This window comes from Astatotilapia calliptera, chromosome 7 (assembly GCF_900246225.1).
Source record: "Astatotilapia calliptera chromosome 7, fAstCal1.2, whole genome shotgun sequence".
Classification (NCBI taxonomy): Eukaryota; Metazoa; Chordata; class Actinopteri; order Cichliformes; family Cichlidae; genus Astatotilapia; species Astatotilapia calliptera.
This window is the reverse complement of record NC_039308.1, coordinates 21,321,941-21,341,608: the sequence shown is the minus strand read 5'-3', so window position 1 is coordinate 21,341,608 and position 19,668 is coordinate 21,321,941. Positions and strand designations below refer to the sequence as shown.

The following is a 19,668-nucleotide window of genomic DNA, read 5'->3' as shown; positions in this document are numbered from 1 at the left end:
CTGTCGTCAAGGAGGCGCTTTAAATGATGGGAAATGTGTGAACTTTTATTCGTTTTAGGGCAGAGTGTGAACATAAAACCAAGTTTAAGTAGCCTGTTTAGCAAAACATATGCCGGCCTTCCTGCCTTGCAAAGAAACACAAAGCCTGCTTTGGTGAATGCCCAAATCAGCAGAAGCAGTGTGCACAGCTGTCCTGTTGTTGCACCTTTGACTTCTGTGAGGCTCTAATAGAGGTCCAAAGAGTTTCCAATGTAAGTGTATGACAGTTTAATAACAACCTCTTCCACTCAGACCTTGTAGATCTGAAGGTACTGAGCTCACTGAACAAATTCCTAAGAACGAGTGAAATGTTTCACTTGGATTATGAAATTTAAGACCACTCTGCTTCCCAGCAGCCTCAGCAATGCCTTTGTACCTCAGGCTAACATAGGTGAAAACTGAAAATGTTGACTGTGTTAATGTGTAGCATGTCAGTGTGCTGAATTACAAATAAAACCAGAACTGCAACCCCTTTACTTTAACCAGTCCATTTAAACCATGTTTCAGCCACTTTTTAGGTTTCATGTCAGTCACATCAGCTTCACCACACAAAGCATGTTCACCAAAAATGAAACCCCACTAGCATGATAGAAGAACACAAAATGACTCATTATACATGCCAGTGATGGTCTTCACTGAGGCTGTGGAAATGCCTCATCATGGTTGAGATAAATGTGGTTGGAAAGAACCTGCCAGAGGGACGGCGCACGTGTGATCGATGACTACGTGAGGAATGAAAATCTTTCTTCTGAAAGCCCCTGGGTTAGATTCTCAAGTATTTAGATGGTGACGCACTTTCTAATCTAATCTTCAAAGTCAGAGGCTGTGAGGTCACCAGATGATATCACAACAAGTGCAGCTGTGCCATGTTTTTGACCTATTTTTATTTTTTTCGAGCCCCCTTATAACTGAAATTAGTTATTGCCGGTAACTGTTGATCCACTAACCTACACACAGCTATAACTGATACACTTTGGTTGATGCTTCTGTTCTCACCCAGAGTTATCGTGTATCGTTTCTTAGATGGTGACCAAGAGTGAGTGCTAAACAAATGACACAAAACTGAAACCGTACAAAAGTAAAGCCCCTTACTTATCACAAATCCACGGAACTAGAAACTGTTCTAGTTGAAATGTTTTAGAGATGTAGTCTAAAGTAAAGTTGCGACACTTTGCTGTCAAATATCTAAATATACAAAGTGAATTCTAAAAAATCTGCAACACTGTGTGAAATTTAAATAAATACAGAATGCGGTGACTTTGTAAATCTCATTAACTCATTTTTTTTAATTTATCATAGAGCATAAAAAATATTAAATGTTTAAACAGACATTTTATTGTTGCATGAAAAACATGAGCTCATTTTGAATTTGATGGCAACAACATCCCCTCTTCTGTCAACATCTGGAAGCGAGCAGACCAGCTACTGGGCTCTTTCTGGTTCTTGTCTGATATACGTAGGATCCTAGTTGTGTAAAAACTGGTGTTGCTCCAAATCATGCAGGACCCTTTATGCATAAAAGATTTCTCCAGTTTTTAGATGATATTATAGATAGGTGATGAAATATTTAAAGACTGTGCTATTTTAATTCTGCTCTTTTCAGTCCCATCACCTCAGATAAAGAAAATCAAAAACCCAGCTGATCAGTCTGCCTTTACAAACATCTGTCAAAAATGAATGAGTCTTTCTAAAGATCATACTGAATTCAAGGGTGATGCTCTAAGGCAACAAGTCGGTGCAATTTCTCCCCTCCTAGATACTCTGCAATTGACTATAAGTCGTGTTACTGAAAAGTGGAAGCATTTAGGAACCACAGCAACTCAACCATGAAGTGGCAGACCACGCAAAGTCAAAGAGCACGGGTCTGCTGAGGACTGAGGTGCAAAAATCACAGAAAAGTCACCAACTCTCTGCTGACTCACTAACTGCAGAGCTCCAAACCTCCTGCGGCATCAGCAGAAGAGTTGTGCGCCGGGGGCTTCAGGGCATGACGCAGCTCCTGTAGGTAATGTGCAAGAAGCCCAGTGCTGTCTGAAAAGGTGGGCAATACAAGTTCAGATGCACAGGATAAAATTATTTCATGAATTACTTAAAAAACAAAAACAAAAAAAAAACAACTAAATTTCCCTGCTGTATGGTTCACATATATCATCTTTATCTGTGCTGTAGGTGCTGTATCAAAAATAAAATGTCTAAAAATGTCAAAAATAGAGACAACAGTTACCAGGGATGTACTTTTTCCCCCCCTACATGACTATTAGTAAGCGGCATTGACACTTTGATGGAAAATTTAATTCACACAGAAGCTAAAAATATGCCTGTGTAGTATGTGTCTATTTTTAGATTTGACTCTGATACTGGAGAAAACTCAAACTGCACCAATAGAGCGCTTAGGGTCGATTTCTAAACTTCATTAACTGACAAATACTTGCAAACAGGCAATAACAATAAGGCTAAGCATGCATTGAGCTCTCTTTTCAAAACCTTTAATCAAAAACTGCACAAGAAAGCAACATTTTATTGGCAGAAAAGAATATCAGTCTGACACATGTTCAGTTTTCTGGATTTGCAGGGCATGCGCTTTATTAACGTGGAGATTTTGAATAGAACACAAGCTGGAAAAAAATGATCATGAGGAAGCAAACATTGGCAAAACATGACAGTGTGATGAGGAGGAAGTGAAAGGGGAGCTCGGGGGGAAAAAAAGGAGAAAGTTTGTGACTTTTTAAACAAATTTAAAAACATGGGGGGAAAAAAACAAAACACTGTTCAGTTGAATGAAACCTGCTTGTTCAAGTGTCGGATTCACAGGGGATTCTGAAAAGTCAACAAGTGAAACAGTCGCCCAATCATAATTAAAGCCATGTTTTAAAATCAGTCACGTCCTCTTTAATCTGCGTGGAAATGTAAATAAGAAGCCAGTAAAGTACCTTTGTGCTGGTTGAACTGTAGCTGTAACCATGCGTTACTTTTTGTTTTGCTTTGTGTTTACCAGCAAAAGCACCTCAAAGGGGACTTAAAGTATGATGTAAATACCAACAGACATTTCAACACAATTTGTCTTCAGTCCTTTATACTTTCTGTCTGTTTCTGTGGAAGTGTTTTTAATCTGTTGTTTCTTGTCAACTTACCAAAAAAAGACTAATAAAATTAGTCAAAATATTTTTAAGCATTTCTAAACTGAATTTAATTTCAAGTAATAGGCGCCACTTGTGCAACCTGAAAGGTCCATGAAACTCATTATTGCTTTGCTTTGGGTAAAAGTCTGTGGCACTGGTACGCAACGTAAGTTACAACATGAAATCCACTGAATATCTTTATTACAGCATATTAATGTTTAAAAAAAAAGAAAAAAAGAGTGATATTAAAAGTTACATGTGTGCCACATTAAAATAAAGATTAACACTGCCTTCTAATCCTTAAGGAGATACATTAGTTATTTATACACTACAGCACTGTTCAGCAGTCTGTGGACAAACTGGAGAACGGCGGCTTTCATTTAAAATCCACAGGACCAATTGGAGCTCGAGGTCGGGGTGTCAAACATAAGGCCTGAGGACCATAATGGGCCCGGCAAAGACTTCAATGGACGGCTTTGGAAAAGATTGCATAGATTTGGAAATTTTTACTGTATTTTCATAAGTTTTGCAGCTTTTTTGACTCACACAGACCTCCCCCATTCATACTACACCAAAGCAGTTAAGTAACAGATTCCTGTTTTTACACTATCAACCAAAAAAAACAAAAAAAAAACGTGGGTCCACAGTTTAACAAAAGAGTAATTAACAAAACCTTTACGTTTTATAAATACAGGACAGTCTGGGCAACGTGCTACCACTTTTTCTGCAATTTTACACATTTATCATGTAGAAAAACGATCATGTAGTGTTGAATGTCAGGGATTAAATGTTTACTTAAATGTTTTTACTGGTCTGGTTCTCTTCAGATCAAAGTGGCCCGCAGCATAAAATGAATTTGACATCCCCGATTTAGGTAATTGCCTAAAAAGGCTCTACTTGTAAAGTTTCTTTCTCCAGAGGGGGGACACAATATGTTGCTAAATAAGGAAAGCAAAATTAATTAACAAAATTCTGCAAAATAAAGGGTGCAGCGTTGTGATGCTAATGAATGAAAAGGGTTTAAATACATTTTTATATTATACAGATCCAATAAACACTCAGCTACACAAACAACTCTTCTTCACAGCCAGCGGTTCCTCTTATATTAAACTGCTCAGTAATTCTACATTTAATAGAATAGTGATGAATCATTTCCCGGGCACAGACAAAAAACAAACAAACAAACAAAACAAACAAACAAAAAAAGCAGACCGCATTAAATGCAGCTCAAACTCCTTTTCCCTTTTCGTTTTATACTCTTTTATAAAATCTTTGAGAAAAGCGTTTATGAGGAACTTTTAACTCGAGACGTCAATTGGATACAGCCGCTGATAGGAAAACGAACATTTCTCAGCTTATTCTCAGTTGCACTTTGCCCTAAAGGAGCAGGACCTTTGTATACATGTGTACGTCACATCCAGGAGTCCAAACTGTTCGGACGCAACTTTACTGATTTTTTTTTTAAAGACAAAAAAAAAAAAAAAAGGAGAACAACCATCTTTCAGGGGAGCAGTTTTTGGGCATCTGTGTTTAGGCGTCAGCTCTACACTCTCTACATCTCTACCTGTGTTAACGTTGCGTATCATTTCTGTCTGCAGTCAGTTCTGCTGGCACAACAGCGCCCCCTTGTGTCTGAGCCGCTATCGTTTCCTGTCAGCTGAATCAGTCACTGCTTTAGGTCACGACACCGTGAGCTCAAGCGAAAACAACAGACTGTGCCCACGCTGTACACATACATGGGGTGTGTATATATTCATACCACAAAGGGAAAAGATCAGACTTTCCTCACCATGCTTCCCCCTCCCGCTTCAAGTGTTTTCCAGCCTGACTCATGGTTTTCCGTTGATGCAGGAGTTCTTGCTGCGGCTCAGCCAGGACGGCAGGAGGCTGCGTGGTCTGGGCGGCCGGGCGGAGGCCTGTGCGAGGCGGATCATTCGCGGCGAACGCCACACCTTGATGGTGGAGTCGTCGCTGGCGGACAGCAGCAGCTCCTGGTCGGCGGGGCTGAACGCCACCGAGTTCACCACATCGTCGTGTGCCAGACGCGCCAGACAGATGTTGTAGTGACGGTCCCAGATGTAGCCGTGCTTGTCCTCGGCTCCACTACAGGTGGGAGATTGGAGGGTAAGTCAGAGCGGTTACCGAGCGTTTGATTTAGTGTGTAAACATTTGCAGTGAATATCAATTAAAACTGACAAACACATGAATACGTTTACTTTACTTTGAAATAGATCAAGGTAGTCCCCTGTGAAGCTGGAGCTGTGTGTGGTTACGCAGCGCTTTTACCTCATCAATGTTTCAATCAAATAAATCGTGAATAGTGAGTTTAACAAAACTGTGTTATACATATTTCTATTAAACCACAGAGTTCAGAATTTGAGTTATTCAGACATAAACATACAATCACAGCCCACAAACCCCTTAAAACAACAGCATATGATTATTAATATTTATCTATGAACACATTTTATTTCATTTATTTCATTTGTGTTTATCTACTAGGTTTTTTTTTGTCTTTTATTTATTCTTCTGTACACCACTTTGGTCCATGTGGTTGGTTTCAAGTGCTTTACAAATAAACCTGCTATAGTATCGTGTAGTATGGTACAGTATGCGGTATCGTATTTCCCTAAAATGCAAAAGATCACCAGTTTGGGACTAGGAGGAGACACCAACCGAGTCTCAGTTGTGGGTTTCTATCTTGTGAGAAATCTGAAGCAAATCAAACTTGCTGATATATCGGCTGTGGATCTACATTTTGTCTTATAGTGATAATGGGTGTCACTTCACTGCATCTATGAACCTTTGGTCTACCTCTTTTCTTCCTGCCTGGCAACTCTTCAACATCTACTGTCCGTTATGCCCACCATCTCTCCTCCGTACATATCCAAACCAGCTCAATCCGAGCTGTCCCTCTATCCTTGTCACTCTCAACAAAAATCTTCACATGCCATGGGAAATATTTGTTTTTATATAAGTAGTGGGGGAATAATATGGACAGTAAGTGGAAAATCTCTTCATGACAGCACCCATCATACTGAACAGATTCTTCTCGGTTTCGAGGGAAGATTTTGTTTCTGCTTCATTATTTTCTTTTTGCTCAAACTCACGACTGACACGTCCTGAGTGTAAACCTTAACATCCGAAAGCAGCGTCTTCATTCAAACGAGCTGTCTGATTACTGTTTTAAATTCTGACACACCCCTGTTACTAGAAATAATGTCATGTACAACTGACACACTGTGACGCACTGTGCCAAAACGAAAAAAAGGGAATTTCTTACATCCTGAGCAGTGAAATGGTGAGCACGTTTACCCAACACTGCAGTATCGCTTCCTTTTCTGTTGCCCAGTGGAGAGTGGCTCAAGTGTGAAAAACTTCTGTGTCTGAGGAATAAAATAACAAACACACCTGGCAACAAAGTCTCTGCTGACGTCCAGGAAGATGAAGAAGCACTCATCGTTGGGTGTGAAAGCTCGATGAGCGCGCAGGCTTCTTCTCTCCTCTCTCAAACTCTTCAGGTCAATCACGTGCAGGTCGATCTCCTCGGCGATGGGGGGCGGAGACATGGGGTCTGAGATCACACATCCAGCTGGCCAAGCCCGGCTATTAACATACAGGTATCTGACCAATGACAGAGGAGAAGCGATGTTAAACTAAAAAGCTGATACAGGATCAAATAAGCTCAAATGTTTCTCATTTAATTACCTGTGGTCTGGAGAAAGGCCCATGCCAATGATGTGACCGTGGATATCAATAACATGATCCAGGGAATCAAAAAACTCGTCTGAACTTCGCTCTTCGCCGAGAACAGGACCCGAAGTGGTCATCTGTTCAGGCCTGATTCGCTTAATGCCTGGAAAGTGAAAAAGGAGCTTCCAGGTGAGAGAGGGTTGGCACAATTTTGAGAAAATATCGCAGCGTTGCTGAATAACTTTGTTACCTATCTGGTGAGGGGAGTATGTAAGGCTGCCGGTGGTGAAGAGTAAGTACGTTTTGTCTTCCTCCCCAGACTCGGACGGCTCAGTGAGGCTGGGGTCAGGGGGCTTCGTGTAGGCTCTGCCCATCAACTGAGCCACCTGGGTCTCAATCTCCAGCTCCTTCTGCCCCACGTTTTTTCGGCTCTGGGAGGAAGAAGGAAAGTGCAACAAAAGAAATTGAATTTAAAAAATGAAAAAGCTAAAAAAACAAAACAAAAGCCAAACAGATTCTTTACATGTATAACGTGCTCCAGTCCCGACATGGTCGGCTGAGGGAGACGAGGACTGGGGAGGCCGTGACTTCTCGCTCCCCTCTGGCACTCTTCCTCCTCTTCTTGCTCCTCTTCTTCCTCGCTACCGGACGTTGCCAAGTCAAAGAGGAGAGGCTGGTGGTGGTGCTGCCCCTTCTGCCTTCGGGCCTGAGACTGAGCTTCATAGTCCAACAGCAAGTCCGGGTTATCGTGCCGCCGACAGTGGGCCACCATCACCGTGCGAATGGTGCTGGCGTTGATGTTCTGGATCTTGAAAAGGCACTTGACCACGTTGACGTTCTCCGATTCGATATCCTGTTGCAGGAAAGGAACGTTTATTTTTTGTTTTTCCCCTGGAAACCCACCGCTGCACATGCTCACATATATTCATAACCACGAGCTCCTCGATTTTATTGAATTTGCTGAATATACGCAAGATTTTAGAGATGTGTGAGTCTGTGCTCCAAAACAAGAGCAAACCCACAGAGCACTGCCATATTAAAATTAAATAGAAACAAATATGTTTACAGTCTGCTGCTTTGAAAAAAAGAAAACAAACCAAATTTCTCAGAGTTATTGAAAGAAACCAAATGGATTAATACCTCACCAACAGTCTTTGATACTGAAAAAGAAAAATAACACCACCTTTCTACTAATGTGTGGATGCAATCTTTGTTTTCTCAGCTGTTGGGAGGTTTTTCCGCTCACGGTCATGTAAGCACCTACTTGATAACACACAAGATCCTGTTTTCTAGATCCTCCTCCTCACTTTCATAACCTGAGCCTTTAGTTTCTCTGCCCCAAAACTTTGGGATATGCCTACACCGGATCTCCGGTACCATGTATTCAGAACCGTTCATTATGACATGGCCTTAGTCTACAATCTATTGATCAGTTTTTACAGTTTAGTGGTTTTATGTGTTTTATTATCATTTAAGCGTGTATATGTTTTTAATTTCATAGACTAATGTAAGCTGTCTTTGAGGGCTTTTCATGATCTCAAACGCATCTTACAATTAGTTGCTTTCTACCTGTGCAAACACACTCTAGTTAGACTCACATGTTGACAGTGAAAATAGGTTAAATCAGGGGAAACACACATTTTCCACTCGACTACACATATTGCTCATTTCCTCCTTTATGATAACTGCATGGCAGATTTTATAATAATAATATCAAGGCTACAGTCTATGGTCTCACCTGGAAGGCTTTATTGAGCCAGAGCACAGAGCAGGATGTCATGTTGCCTATCCAGTGCAGGTTTCCAGATATCAGGTGGGTCTCATTCAGCCAGCAGCCAAAGACATCATAGGGCTTGTTCCTGACCCGCGACAACAGCGTGTAATTTTCTGTAGCAACGCATCGAATGGGGAGAGCGTCACAGAGAACACATTAATGAACAAATGCAGCTTAGACTAGCACGTGACGTTTTAAATGAGTAACCCTGAGCATAACCTCATAGTTGGAGAGTTGGATAATGAAGTTGGGTGAAAGCTCTTACACCATAAAATGTGACCAAAAATGGCATTTAACATGGAAGTTCATTCAGAAATGTAATCATTAATCGCAAAATTTAAAAAAAAAGTATTTTTTCCTTCTTTGAGCCTGAACTATGTAAATCAAATCAAGCTATTTAATGATGTTCATGAGGTTTCAAAAGCAATTTGGAGTATTTCATGGTTCCTACCTAGACTGATGACAGCGATTTCTCCTGATGACGAGTGGTGTGGTCCCAGGTAGACACCCGAGACGAGCAGCAGGCTGTCATCAGCGTTGAACTGGGAGAACTGGGTGTAGCCCCAGTTAAACTGCCGCATGCTGGAGCTGTGCACCAAGGAGATATTACCATCTGGCCGCTCAGTGTCCCATAGCTGCACACAGGAAGAGAGAAGATGTGAGAGAATGTGCAGGATGGATATTGATAAGACTTTAGAGAAACCAACGCCACATCCATGGCATCTGAGGAAGAGCCTCAGAAAGGAGAGACATCTAAGGCAAGAAGAGGGGTCCCTATTTGCCTCCAACTCTCTCAACAACACCAACGACCAGGACCAGGGACCACGACCTTCCCCAGTCCCCCAAACCCCTGACAGGCCATCACCCTCCTCCCCCTCCCTTTCTCCCTCCTCCCCACACCTGAAATTCACTGAGGAGATGATGGAGCGGGTCAATGCTGGGCTCAGATCTACCCCCCCGTCCCAATCCCTTTTTGTCCCCCATAAACCCCCCACCAGAGCGGCCAAAGGTTCGCCATCGAGCCCCACCCTCAACAGAGCAATCGAAGTCACATTGCCCAGCCTCGCCCCCCTTAGTTCCTCTTCATGCCCTGTCTCCGCAGTCTGATGCGTGATGTGTGAAGGGTCCGGGCTGTGAGGATTATGGCAGTGATGACTTTTCCCAGGAGAAGCTGGGACCCTGTTTACTAGAAGGTTTTAAAATTTCTGTACTTTTAGGTGACAGGAGACATGTGGCCTGGTCAAAACACAGAGAGCTGCACTCTAAAAGATCTTTAAACATAGTAAACATACCTTGTGTGCCACAGACTGCTCCCAAACACGAGGGGACAAGTAATACCTCTAAAACACTTAAGTTGGCTTTATTAAACATTAGATCTCTAGCTGGGAAAACATTTTTAATTAATGATTTAATCACTGAGCACAGCCTTGATTTTATGTTTTTAACTGAAACTTGGTTGGACCAAAGTAACAGTGGAGCTGTTCTCATCGAGACAACCCCTCCTAACTACAGTTTTATCAGTGAGGTCAGGGCGAGCAGGAGAGGAGGAGGGGTTGCTGTCTTATTTAATGAATCATTTCAATGTAAGCAGCTATCTCCTGGAAGTTTTCAGTCTTTTGAATATGTGGCTTTACAGCTGAAGGCCCCATCCAAAGTTGTGTTTCTTAATGTTTACAGGCCTCCCAAATACTGCACAGACTTTTTTAATGACCTCAGTGAACTGCTGTCTGTGATCTGTGTTGATTTTGACTGTGTAATTATTGCTGGGGATTTTAACATTCATGTGGACAACCCTCAGGACAAAGGGACTAAAGACCTGAGTAACACTCTGGGCAACTTTGGGCTGACTCAGCATGTAACAGAGGCCACACATAATAGAGGACACACTCTTGACCTACTGATCTCCAAAGGCCTGAGCATTTCGAAGGTTACTGTGTCTGATGTGGGCCTGTCTGATCATTACTGTGTTTTCTTTGAAAGTAAAATCTCAGCCCACACAAATATATCAACAACAGTGATCACAAAACGGTGTATAACTGAACACAGTAGTGCAATTTTTAACCAGGTCTTCCCATTAACACCTGACCTGTCCAGAGGGTCAGTCAATGAACTCGTCAATAGCTTCAATGCTAACATGTTAAATGTAATGGACACTATTGCTCCCATTAAGGTGAAGGTTATCTCTGGAAGGAAAAAGTCTCCATGGAGAAACTCCACACTGGTGAAAAATGAAAAAAGAGAGTGTAGGAAAGCTGAGCGCAGATGGAGAAAAACAAACCTCCAGGTTCATTATGACATTTATAAAGAGAAACTTCACAATTATAATTTACAACTGAGGAATGCAAGGAGGTCCTACTTCTCTGACATCATCACTAAAAACAGCCATAATGCTCGGGTCTTATTTTCTACAGTTGACAGGCTAACAAACCCTCCTGTGTCAGTGGCAGCTGAACTTCATTCGACCATGGCCTGCAATGACTTTGCCAAGTTCTTCACTGAAAAAATCCAAAAAATTAGACAAGCAATTGGTACATCAACAGCAGATCCAGGATATGTACTGTGTCCACCAAAAAACTGTTTAAACACCATGAAACAGTTTCAACCTATTAACAGCAAAGACCTGGAGGACATCTTAGGTCAACTGAACTCCTCCTCCTGCTGTTTAGATGTTCTGCCAACAAGTTTTTTCAAAAAGGTCTCAAAGACTTTGGAGTCAGACCTGTTACAGATCGTCAACTTTTCTTTATTATCAGGTGTGTTTCCAGAATCACTAAAAACTGCTGTAATCAAACCTATACTGAAAAAGGACAATCTTGACAAGACACAAATGAACAACTACAGGCCGATCTCAAATCTCCCGTTTTTAAGTAAGATCATTGAAAAAGCAGTTTCTCAACAGCTCAGTTACTTCTTAAAACAGAATAATTGCTACGATGCCTTCCAGTCAGGTTTTAGACAGAACCACAGCACTGAAACCGCTCTGACCAAAGTGTTTAGTGACATATGTCTGAATACAGACAGTGGAAAAATGTCAGTCTTAGTTTTACTGGATCTCAGTGCAGCATTTGATACAGTTGACCACAACATATTACTCAAACGACTGGAGAACTGGACAGGTCTTTCAGGAACTGTACTAAACTGGTTCAAAACATACTTAGAAAACAGGAAATGCTTTGTATCAATAGGTAACTTCACATCTGAGCAGACAAGTATCACATGTGGAGTTCCCCAAGGTTCCATCTTGGGACCCCTTCTGTTTAACATCTACATGCTCCCACTGGCACAGATTATAAACAACAACAAAATAAACTATCACAGCTATGCAGATGACACACAAATATATATCACAATGTCACCAGGAGACCGAGGCCCTGTACAGGCTCTTGGTAAATGCATTGAGGAAATCAATGACTGGTTGTGCCACAATTTTCTCCAGCTAAACAAAAACAAAACTGAGGTAATAGTCTTTGGCGCCAAAGAAAAACGATTACAGGTCACCAGAGAACTTCAATCTATACATCTAAAAACCACAAACCAGGCGAGAAATTTGGGTGTAGTGATGGATGCAGACCTAAACTTAGAAAAACACATTAAGACAATAACAAAGTCAGCTTACTATCACCTCAAGAATATATCAAGGATAAAAGATCTGATGTCTCAACAGGACCTGGAAAAACTAGTCCATGCATTCATCTTTAGTAGGCTTGATTACTGTAACAGCATCTTTACAGGTCTACCTAAAAAATCAGTCAGACAACTACAGCTCATTCAGAACTTTGCTGCTCGAGTCCTCACTAAGACCAAAAAAGTGGACCACATCAGTCCAGCTCTGAGGTCCTTACACTGGCTGCCTGTCCGTCAGAGGATAGACTTTAAAGTTCTGATGCTGGCCTATAAAGCTCTGAATGGTTTAGGACCAAAATACATCAATGACCTCCTGACCCAGTATGAACCATCCAGATCCCTCAGGTCATCTGGATCCGGTCTTTTATCAGTTCCCAGAGTCAGAACCAGACACGGAGAAGCTGCATTCAGCTTTTATGCTCCTTATATCTGGAACAAACTCCCAGAAAGCCTCAGATCAGCTGAAACACTCAGTTTATTTAAATCCAGGTTGAAGACTCACCTGTTCTCAGCTGCATTTGAATAAAGCACCAAATCCACACTTTAAGCTTAAATTTCAAAACTTACATTTAACTACTGATTTTATCTACTGTTCTGATTTTATATACTGTTGTTTGTTTGTTAATTAGTTAGTTAATTTGCTTGTTTTAATCAATTTTAAATCATGCTTTTTATTTGTTCTTGTTTCTAATGTCTCTGTAAAGCACTTTGAATCACCTTGTTGTTGAATTGTGCTATACAAATAAACTTGCCTTGCCTTGCCACTATCGGTTTTGCTCACAGGGCTGAATATTTAGCAAGTCCCTCGTCTATTCTTGGTAATATTCTGTGAGAAATAAAAAATGGCCTATGCAAGCTTTCAGCATCACCATTTCTATAAAAACTTCTTAGAGCACGAAACTTTTTGACACTACTCATCATTTTCCTTGAACCACTGCAGTCACAGATGAGACTGATCACTGTTAGACAAATAAATAAAAACCAACATAATTTTTTTTCTAATTAATCACGACTCTACGAACAGTATTTAACCAAAAAATAGAAATATTTTGTCCCAGAAAGTTGACTCTGTTCATCTGGATGAAGCGTTTTCAGTGGGAAGCGCTGGATGATTGAGCAGGAATCATGACTAACTCTCCACTACACTTCTATTCGTCCTCTCAACACTGTATTTTTTTCTTTGCGTGATGGTATTGAGTACTTCAGTTGTGCCATTGGTTGTCCACTAATTTCCGCGAGCACTGCTGCATACTTTGCACTTTATGGCCTGGAGTAATACTCACTATGTATTTGGACAGCAAGACATTGCTGCACAGGTAGTCAGACATTTTTCCCTTACTCTGTTTGCACTGTTTGTGCAAGTTGCCACTGATCTTCTGCAACAACCCCCCCAGATGAGTAAAATACCTAAAATTGAGTAAAAGTGTCCCCTTGTCCTCCATAGACAATAAGAAACCTCAGCAGCATATCTTACCTTAACAGTACAGTCTTTTGAGCAGGAGGAGAAGCGGTGACCCCGATGAGAGAAAGCCAGGTGAAGGACTTGGTCGGTGTGCTCTCTCAGAGTTTGAACCTCCACACAGGGGATGCAGTCAAACAGACGCTTGAACTCCCTGTACCACGATACAGCCGCTGCACACAGGCAGGTTTTGGAATTAATGAGAGAACATTTCAGCAGTAACTAAATTCCTCTCAGAAACAAATAAATAATAAAGATATTTACCAGGGTGCCGGGGTACCAAGCGGGGAATGCGGTAGTAGCTGTAGAACAGCTCCCTCCACAGGAACTCATCTCTGGAGACAGCCAGCCACTGTCGGCAGGTCAGACCAGCTCTCAGCACAGCATCATGGGGCAGACGCAGAAAGATCTCCAACACCAGGCTGTCCGGCAGAACTGGGCCACACTCCATCCTAACATCCTGAGTAACACGCACACACGGGTATAGTATAGTGCTGTGCAAAGGTTTCAGGCACAAAGTATAAAAGAGCCAACTTTTTATGAAGCTTTTTGGTTTTGTGTTTGAGCAGTCTGTGTCTGCATTCAGGTTAAAAAAAAAAAAAAAATCTGCTAGGATACCAAAATAGGGAACTCATTTGTCGATGTGCATCTTGAAATCATCAAAACAGGAAGTCTTGTCTCAGATATCTCTGGCCCGGAAATATTGACCATTGTCTCCAGAGGGAAAAATTAGCTGATGGATTCCCGGACTGCTACATATTAGGTGATGATGATTAATTAGTCCCTGTTGTTGTTAGAAAAATTAGCAGCAATATTATATCTCAGGGTTTCATCTGAATATAAGCCATTCTCTGACTAATAGCAAAGAGGTTTTGGCCAGAGAAAAACCACAAGGACAATGATTAAAAAAATAAATTTTTAAGCACTTTAAATGAGGTTTGTGGAGTATTTCCCAAGAGGTAAGAGATGGGGGTACACCCTCAACAGTCTACACGTCCGTAAAGTAAACTTAAAATATATTTTTGATCATTAAATGGTCAGAAATGGCAGGAAAATGTACAGAATTGCAACTTTATCTTGACCAATCACGCTTATCTATGTGGTCTAACTCCAAAAGCCCATTTTAAGCCAGGAAGGAAACTGGACAGTTTCTGTGAGCTTCTTTCAACTCCAAATTAAAGCTGTCCAAACAAATATTTTTATGACTGCACATTTATAATCCTTTTTATGTTATCCATGTGAGTATATTGCATTTTATATTCTATTTGCTGCATTTTGGTTGAGATTCAACCAAGGATAAAAAACCTCATTCACTGCTTTATAAAACACACAATGTAAAATAAAGACATCACTCAGGCTCCATGAGATTAACTCCTATTCTGACTCCAGTCAGTTGAGATATGACTGAAATTCTATTTTTATTATTTATTGCACGAGCTATAAAGAACAAATACAGATCCAGCTTCTAGCATTAGCGTTTTCTGTTCATTTCAGCTCAATTATAATGAAAATTTCAGCTACACTTTTAAAATAAAATAACCAGTCAGGGTGCTGCATATTTTTGTGGCTCCACCATTAATGAGATTATCTGAAGCCAGACAGCTGTTGACAGCTGTTGCAGCGCAAAGACAGCGGCCCATTAAAGACATCATCGTGATGTCAGTGAACCTACGACCTGCCCTCTTCCTTAAAACCTGCTTTATTTGCAGAATTTTGAAAGGAAGGGGGAGCTGACATGTCGAGTCCTCTTCACAGCAGCTGGAACAGGGCCATGTTAGCGTGGCATTTCCTTACATCACAAAAGTGCAAAACGGAAAATTTTACGTGAACTGAGTTTTTAAAAATGTGATCGACACCCTCTCCAACTTTGGAGTAAACGTCCCCAGCTCTTCCGTGAGGGACCGTCGTGAAACGATGACCTAACATGGACATTTTATGTCGGGTACTATGTTTACAGTGAAATCAAACCAGTCTAGCCTTCCTCCTCACAAACCGGACATCTGTAGAAATACGTTGTAAGTAATAAACGTTTGTATTTGTTTGCCAGTCTAAATTGGAAAAGAGTTTCGTTTTCAGCTACTGCAGAAGACTATGTAGCTAGCTTTAAGCGAGCTAACTTATTAAGAATGCAGCTAGCTGTTAGCTGACATTTGTTTTCAACTTTTAGCTGCGCCCGGCAACACTCAATATTGACTGCTAGCTGCTAATTTTACAACTAAAAGCTTTCGTTGACTAATTTAAAGAGCCTCGCTTCATACAGGTTTAATGACACAACCCACCTGCTGGATCAGAGTATGTTGGAGAGAAAAATCCAACGGCTAGCCAGCGCTAAACGCTAGCCACAGAAAATGACAACAATCCTGCAGCAGCTACGAGACGGACAGACGCTACTAATAGATGGCAGAATAATCGATACACACACACAGAGGAACTTTAACGTATGCAGTCCGACAGAAGAGTTCGGAAAAATTGATTTAAAAGTCAAAAGTAAAGATAAAGAATAAATGTTGTGTCATATTGAGATTACTAAAGCAACTCTATTTTATTTAACTGCATAATCGTTTTCTTCTTCTTTCAGCTTCTCCCTTTAGGGGTCGCCACAGCTGATCATCTGCATCACTCTAGTATCCTGTTATGTCACACCAAACCTCTGTATGTTCTCCTTCTGTGGTCGTCCTCTTTTGTTTGGCAGCTTCATCATTAACATCCTCTGCACATGTCAGCCTTGTCTTTCTAATTGTGTCTCCAAACCCCCCAACCCGCTGAGATACTCCTCTAATCTTAACATCTCAGGTCTCACTGTCATCTTGTAAGCCTTTGCTTGCTGCTATCTATCAGTCACAAGTCAACCCTGACACTCGTCTCCACCCACCTCCACCTTTTGTCTTCACCACTGTCTCCTGCTCATTCGCACACATGTATTCGGTTTTGCTTCGACTGACTTTTATTCCTCTTCTCTCCAGAGGACACCTTCACCTTTCCATGCTCTCTTCCATCTGCTGTGACCGTTCATCAACTCCTCAAAGTCCTCCTTCCACCTTCCTGACACACACTTTTCTCTCTTTCTTTCTTTAATCACGCAAAGCTGCTGCTAATCCTTTCCAGCTCGATCCCTCTGTCTAACCAATCGATGCAAAATCTTTTGTCTCCTTCCTTAAGACATAAAAGTAACTTCAACAAAGTTAACTCGGCCTGTTCAGCATTTACACTTAGGATATTTTATGACTCATATCATCATCATCATCATCTCCAACTCTGAATTTGATATGTTTAGTTAGATGAGAGACAGAGAAGAAAACTCAGTTTCTGCCAATAGACATAACACTTTTTTTGGGTAGTTTTTTACTCTTGTTTATGTTTTTTTTTATGTAAAGTGATGCAACACACACAAACAGACATACACAAATAATGTGATTGTTTTGATGAATGCAAAAAGAGAAATGCAAAAAGAAAACTCATAAAAGAAACTGTTCACTTTATTTCTCCAACATTGTTTCAGCTCTAAGATTTATGTTGACATGGTGACGTTGGATGGAAAATTAAGAAAAAGCTGATGGAAAACTTTTTTCATATGTGTGTAAAAATATACACCACCCCTATAAAAAGCCATTTTATTAGCATCAGTAAATTATCTCATTTTCTTTTCTTGCCCATGAAGTAAGCAGACAATGGAGAAATGAAGGGCAGTAACAGGAGTGGTGGCTCGTGGTAAACTGACACCCCAGTTGTGTACTGAAGCCTGTGTGACTGAAAAATAGCTGAGTCATTAGGTTGGCACTGTCGCTGCACATATAACACTGACTACTGACCAGCTACACAAGATCTGACACCCCAAGACTGACCGGTGAAGAAAACACTGACGTGGAGCCATGCTGTGACTGATATGTTCTGGTAAGATTTTAAATTTCCCTAGATTTTTTCCTAAAGTTTTAAACATAAAGATTTATTAATGAATATATTTATTAATTAAATAATGTGAGTAATGCATTTATTTTTGTTTAGATAAGCAACATTTTCACCGCTTTTTTTTATGTTTTATTTTTTTAATGAAATAAAGATGTAAAACATAGACATGCATCCTGGGTGAATGTGTTAATGGCATATGTCAATGGAGCTTGCAAAGGAAAGCGTCTGGACTTCTTTAAGTTGCTTGAAGACGTTTCACCTCTCATCCGAGAAGCTTCTTCAGTTCTAAGGTCAAATGGTGGAGAGTCCCAGATATAAACCTAGTGGGAGTGACCCCCCACAGAGGGACAAAAGGACCCCCTGATGATCCTCTAATCGCCTGAGCCAATGGTCAGTGGTCAATGGTAACTTTATGTGTGAAACTGGGTGTGGGTCCCAATCAGCCAGAGTTTCGGGTGTGTTCATTGTGAAACCTGGCCCCACCTTATGCGAATTCCTGAGATCAGATGGCCCAGGATGTGAGTGGGCGTTAAGGCGTCTGGGGAGGGATCTCAAAACTGGATTATAGATGGCAGAGAGTTGGTGTCGTAAACCCCCACCTCTGTTCAAAGATGGTCGCTCACAGTGGACATAGATGGCTTCTTTCACTCCTCTTTCAAACCATCTGTCCTCTCTGTCCAAAATGTGAACATTGGCATCCTCGAAAGAGTGACCTTTATCTTTTTCTTCAAGCAACTTAAAGAAGTCCAGACGCTTTTCTTTGCAAACTCCTTTGACTACGATGACCTGGATGACTGAGAACCTTCACAGACATATTGCTGTTAATGGCATATGTTACACCTGATAGGGATCAGTTTACCTGCTGCACCATTATCTCAGTAGAAGAGGCTAGGCTAATGCTGCAACAGATAACAGACAGATAAAGTTTCTGTCTTTATTTAGCGCTGCACAATGTGGCTGCCTGGGTCGTGTCTTGGTGTTGCTCCTCAGCAAAGGACGGGACATCATCAGGAGAGGCATACAAGTGTAAAGGTGTTCATCATTGGGTAACATGGTATCATTTCAGAACAATAATTTGCAGAGTTGTCCTAAACATGCTGTTACTTACCTCGTTCTCCAGGAAAGCAAGTGTGGACAGTGTCTGATGATGCAGCGACATCCAGTCAAAAGCCTTCCTAATTCCTCTCAGCGGTGCGGAGAGGAACGACAGCCACATTTTCTCCACCCGGACACCCTGCAAAGTGTTTAATCTCCGCTCTGGTCTGACTTTGTGTTGCTCTGTGCTTGTTATAATGATGACTTATCTAAAAACTCCTGTTTGGGAAGCTGGATAATGTCTGACAGCTGACAAATACAGCAGCATCAGTCAGGTCATCATGTCACATCATGACTTTAACCAATAAAGAGTTGTGCAGGATGTTTCATTTTGTATTTCCTGGTGTGTTTCCAGTAAAGTAGTGATTTCTAGTATTTGTCAAAAAAAAAAAAACGAAAAGAAAAGAAAAGAAAAGAAGAAAGACGATTGCTCGTACAAAGTGAGGCTGCAATCAGTTTTCAGTAAAGTGACTTTTATTTATCGAGCTAAAAAGTGTCACTGACATAAAAATTGTCTTTTTCTAGAGAGATCTGGCCAAGAGTGGGGCAGAAAATGCAACAAATATAAAATAACAGTCGTATAAAAATATCTGAAGTGGCCAAAAAGAACTGGACTGGTTATAATAGAGAGCACACAGGAGTTACAGTAACAGAGAATCATATAACCCCTACAGTCTATTTACCAATATGAGCAAAGATAGCACATAAAAACACACAAAATGACCTTTTTGTGAAACCATCTCTTCTCTCTAGTGTCTCTGGCGCCATCCTGTGGAAGAAACTACTGTTTCAGGCTGTAGGACTTGTTGGGGATCAGTCTGCTGAGCGTGCAGGATTATAAAAATATTTCCAAGGTTTATGAAAACACCATGGCAACACAGGAAATATGCACTAATCATAAAAACACGCCAACTACTTGTTAATGGGATTACACCAAATATGTTAAAGTATCCATGCCA

At 41.0% G+C, this 19,668-nt stretch overlaps 1 protein-coding gene and 1 long non-coding RNA gene across 4 annotated transcripts; one reads left to right on the top strand and one right to left on the bottom strand.

Annotated features, from left to right (window-relative positions):
• Positions 1-2,511: 2,511 nt before the first annotated feature.
• On the bottom strand, positions 2,512-16,260 carry fbxw5 (F-box and WD repeat domain containing 5). The gene is made up of 10 exons (XM_026173746.1): positions 15,988-16,260; positions 13,973-14,168; positions 13,724-13,881; positions 9,077-9,260; positions 8,590-8,738; positions 7,375-7,704; positions 7,102-7,282; positions 6,867-7,014; positions 6,570-6,782; positions 2,512-5,261 (listed from the first exon to the last, which is right to left on the bottom strand). Exons 2-10 carry the CDS (start codon positions 14,157-14,159, stop codon positions 4,988-4,990), a joined length of 1,824 nt encoding a protein of 607 aa, XP_026029531.1. The 5' UTR covers positions 14,160-14,168; positions 15,988-16,260; the 3' UTR covers positions 2,512-4,987.
• LOC113025692 (uncharacterized) lies at positions 15,212-19,043 on the top strand. 3 transcript variants are annotated; one of them, XR_003272826.1, is made up of 6 exons: positions 15,212-15,723; positions 16,287-16,360; positions 17,208-17,281; positions 17,367-17,599; positions 18,557-18,646; positions 18,735-19,043. It is a non-coding gene; the product is annotated as an uncharacterized LOC113025692 (long non-coding RNA). The 3 variants fall into 3 exon arrangements; XR_003272825.1 differs by lacking the exon at positions 17,208-17,281 and having other exon boundaries at positions 15,222-15,723; XR_003272827.1 differs by lacking the exons at positions 16,287-16,360; positions 17,208-17,281 and having other exon boundaries at positions 15,227-15,723.
• The last annotated feature ends 625 nt before the right edge of the window (positions 19,044-19,668 follow it).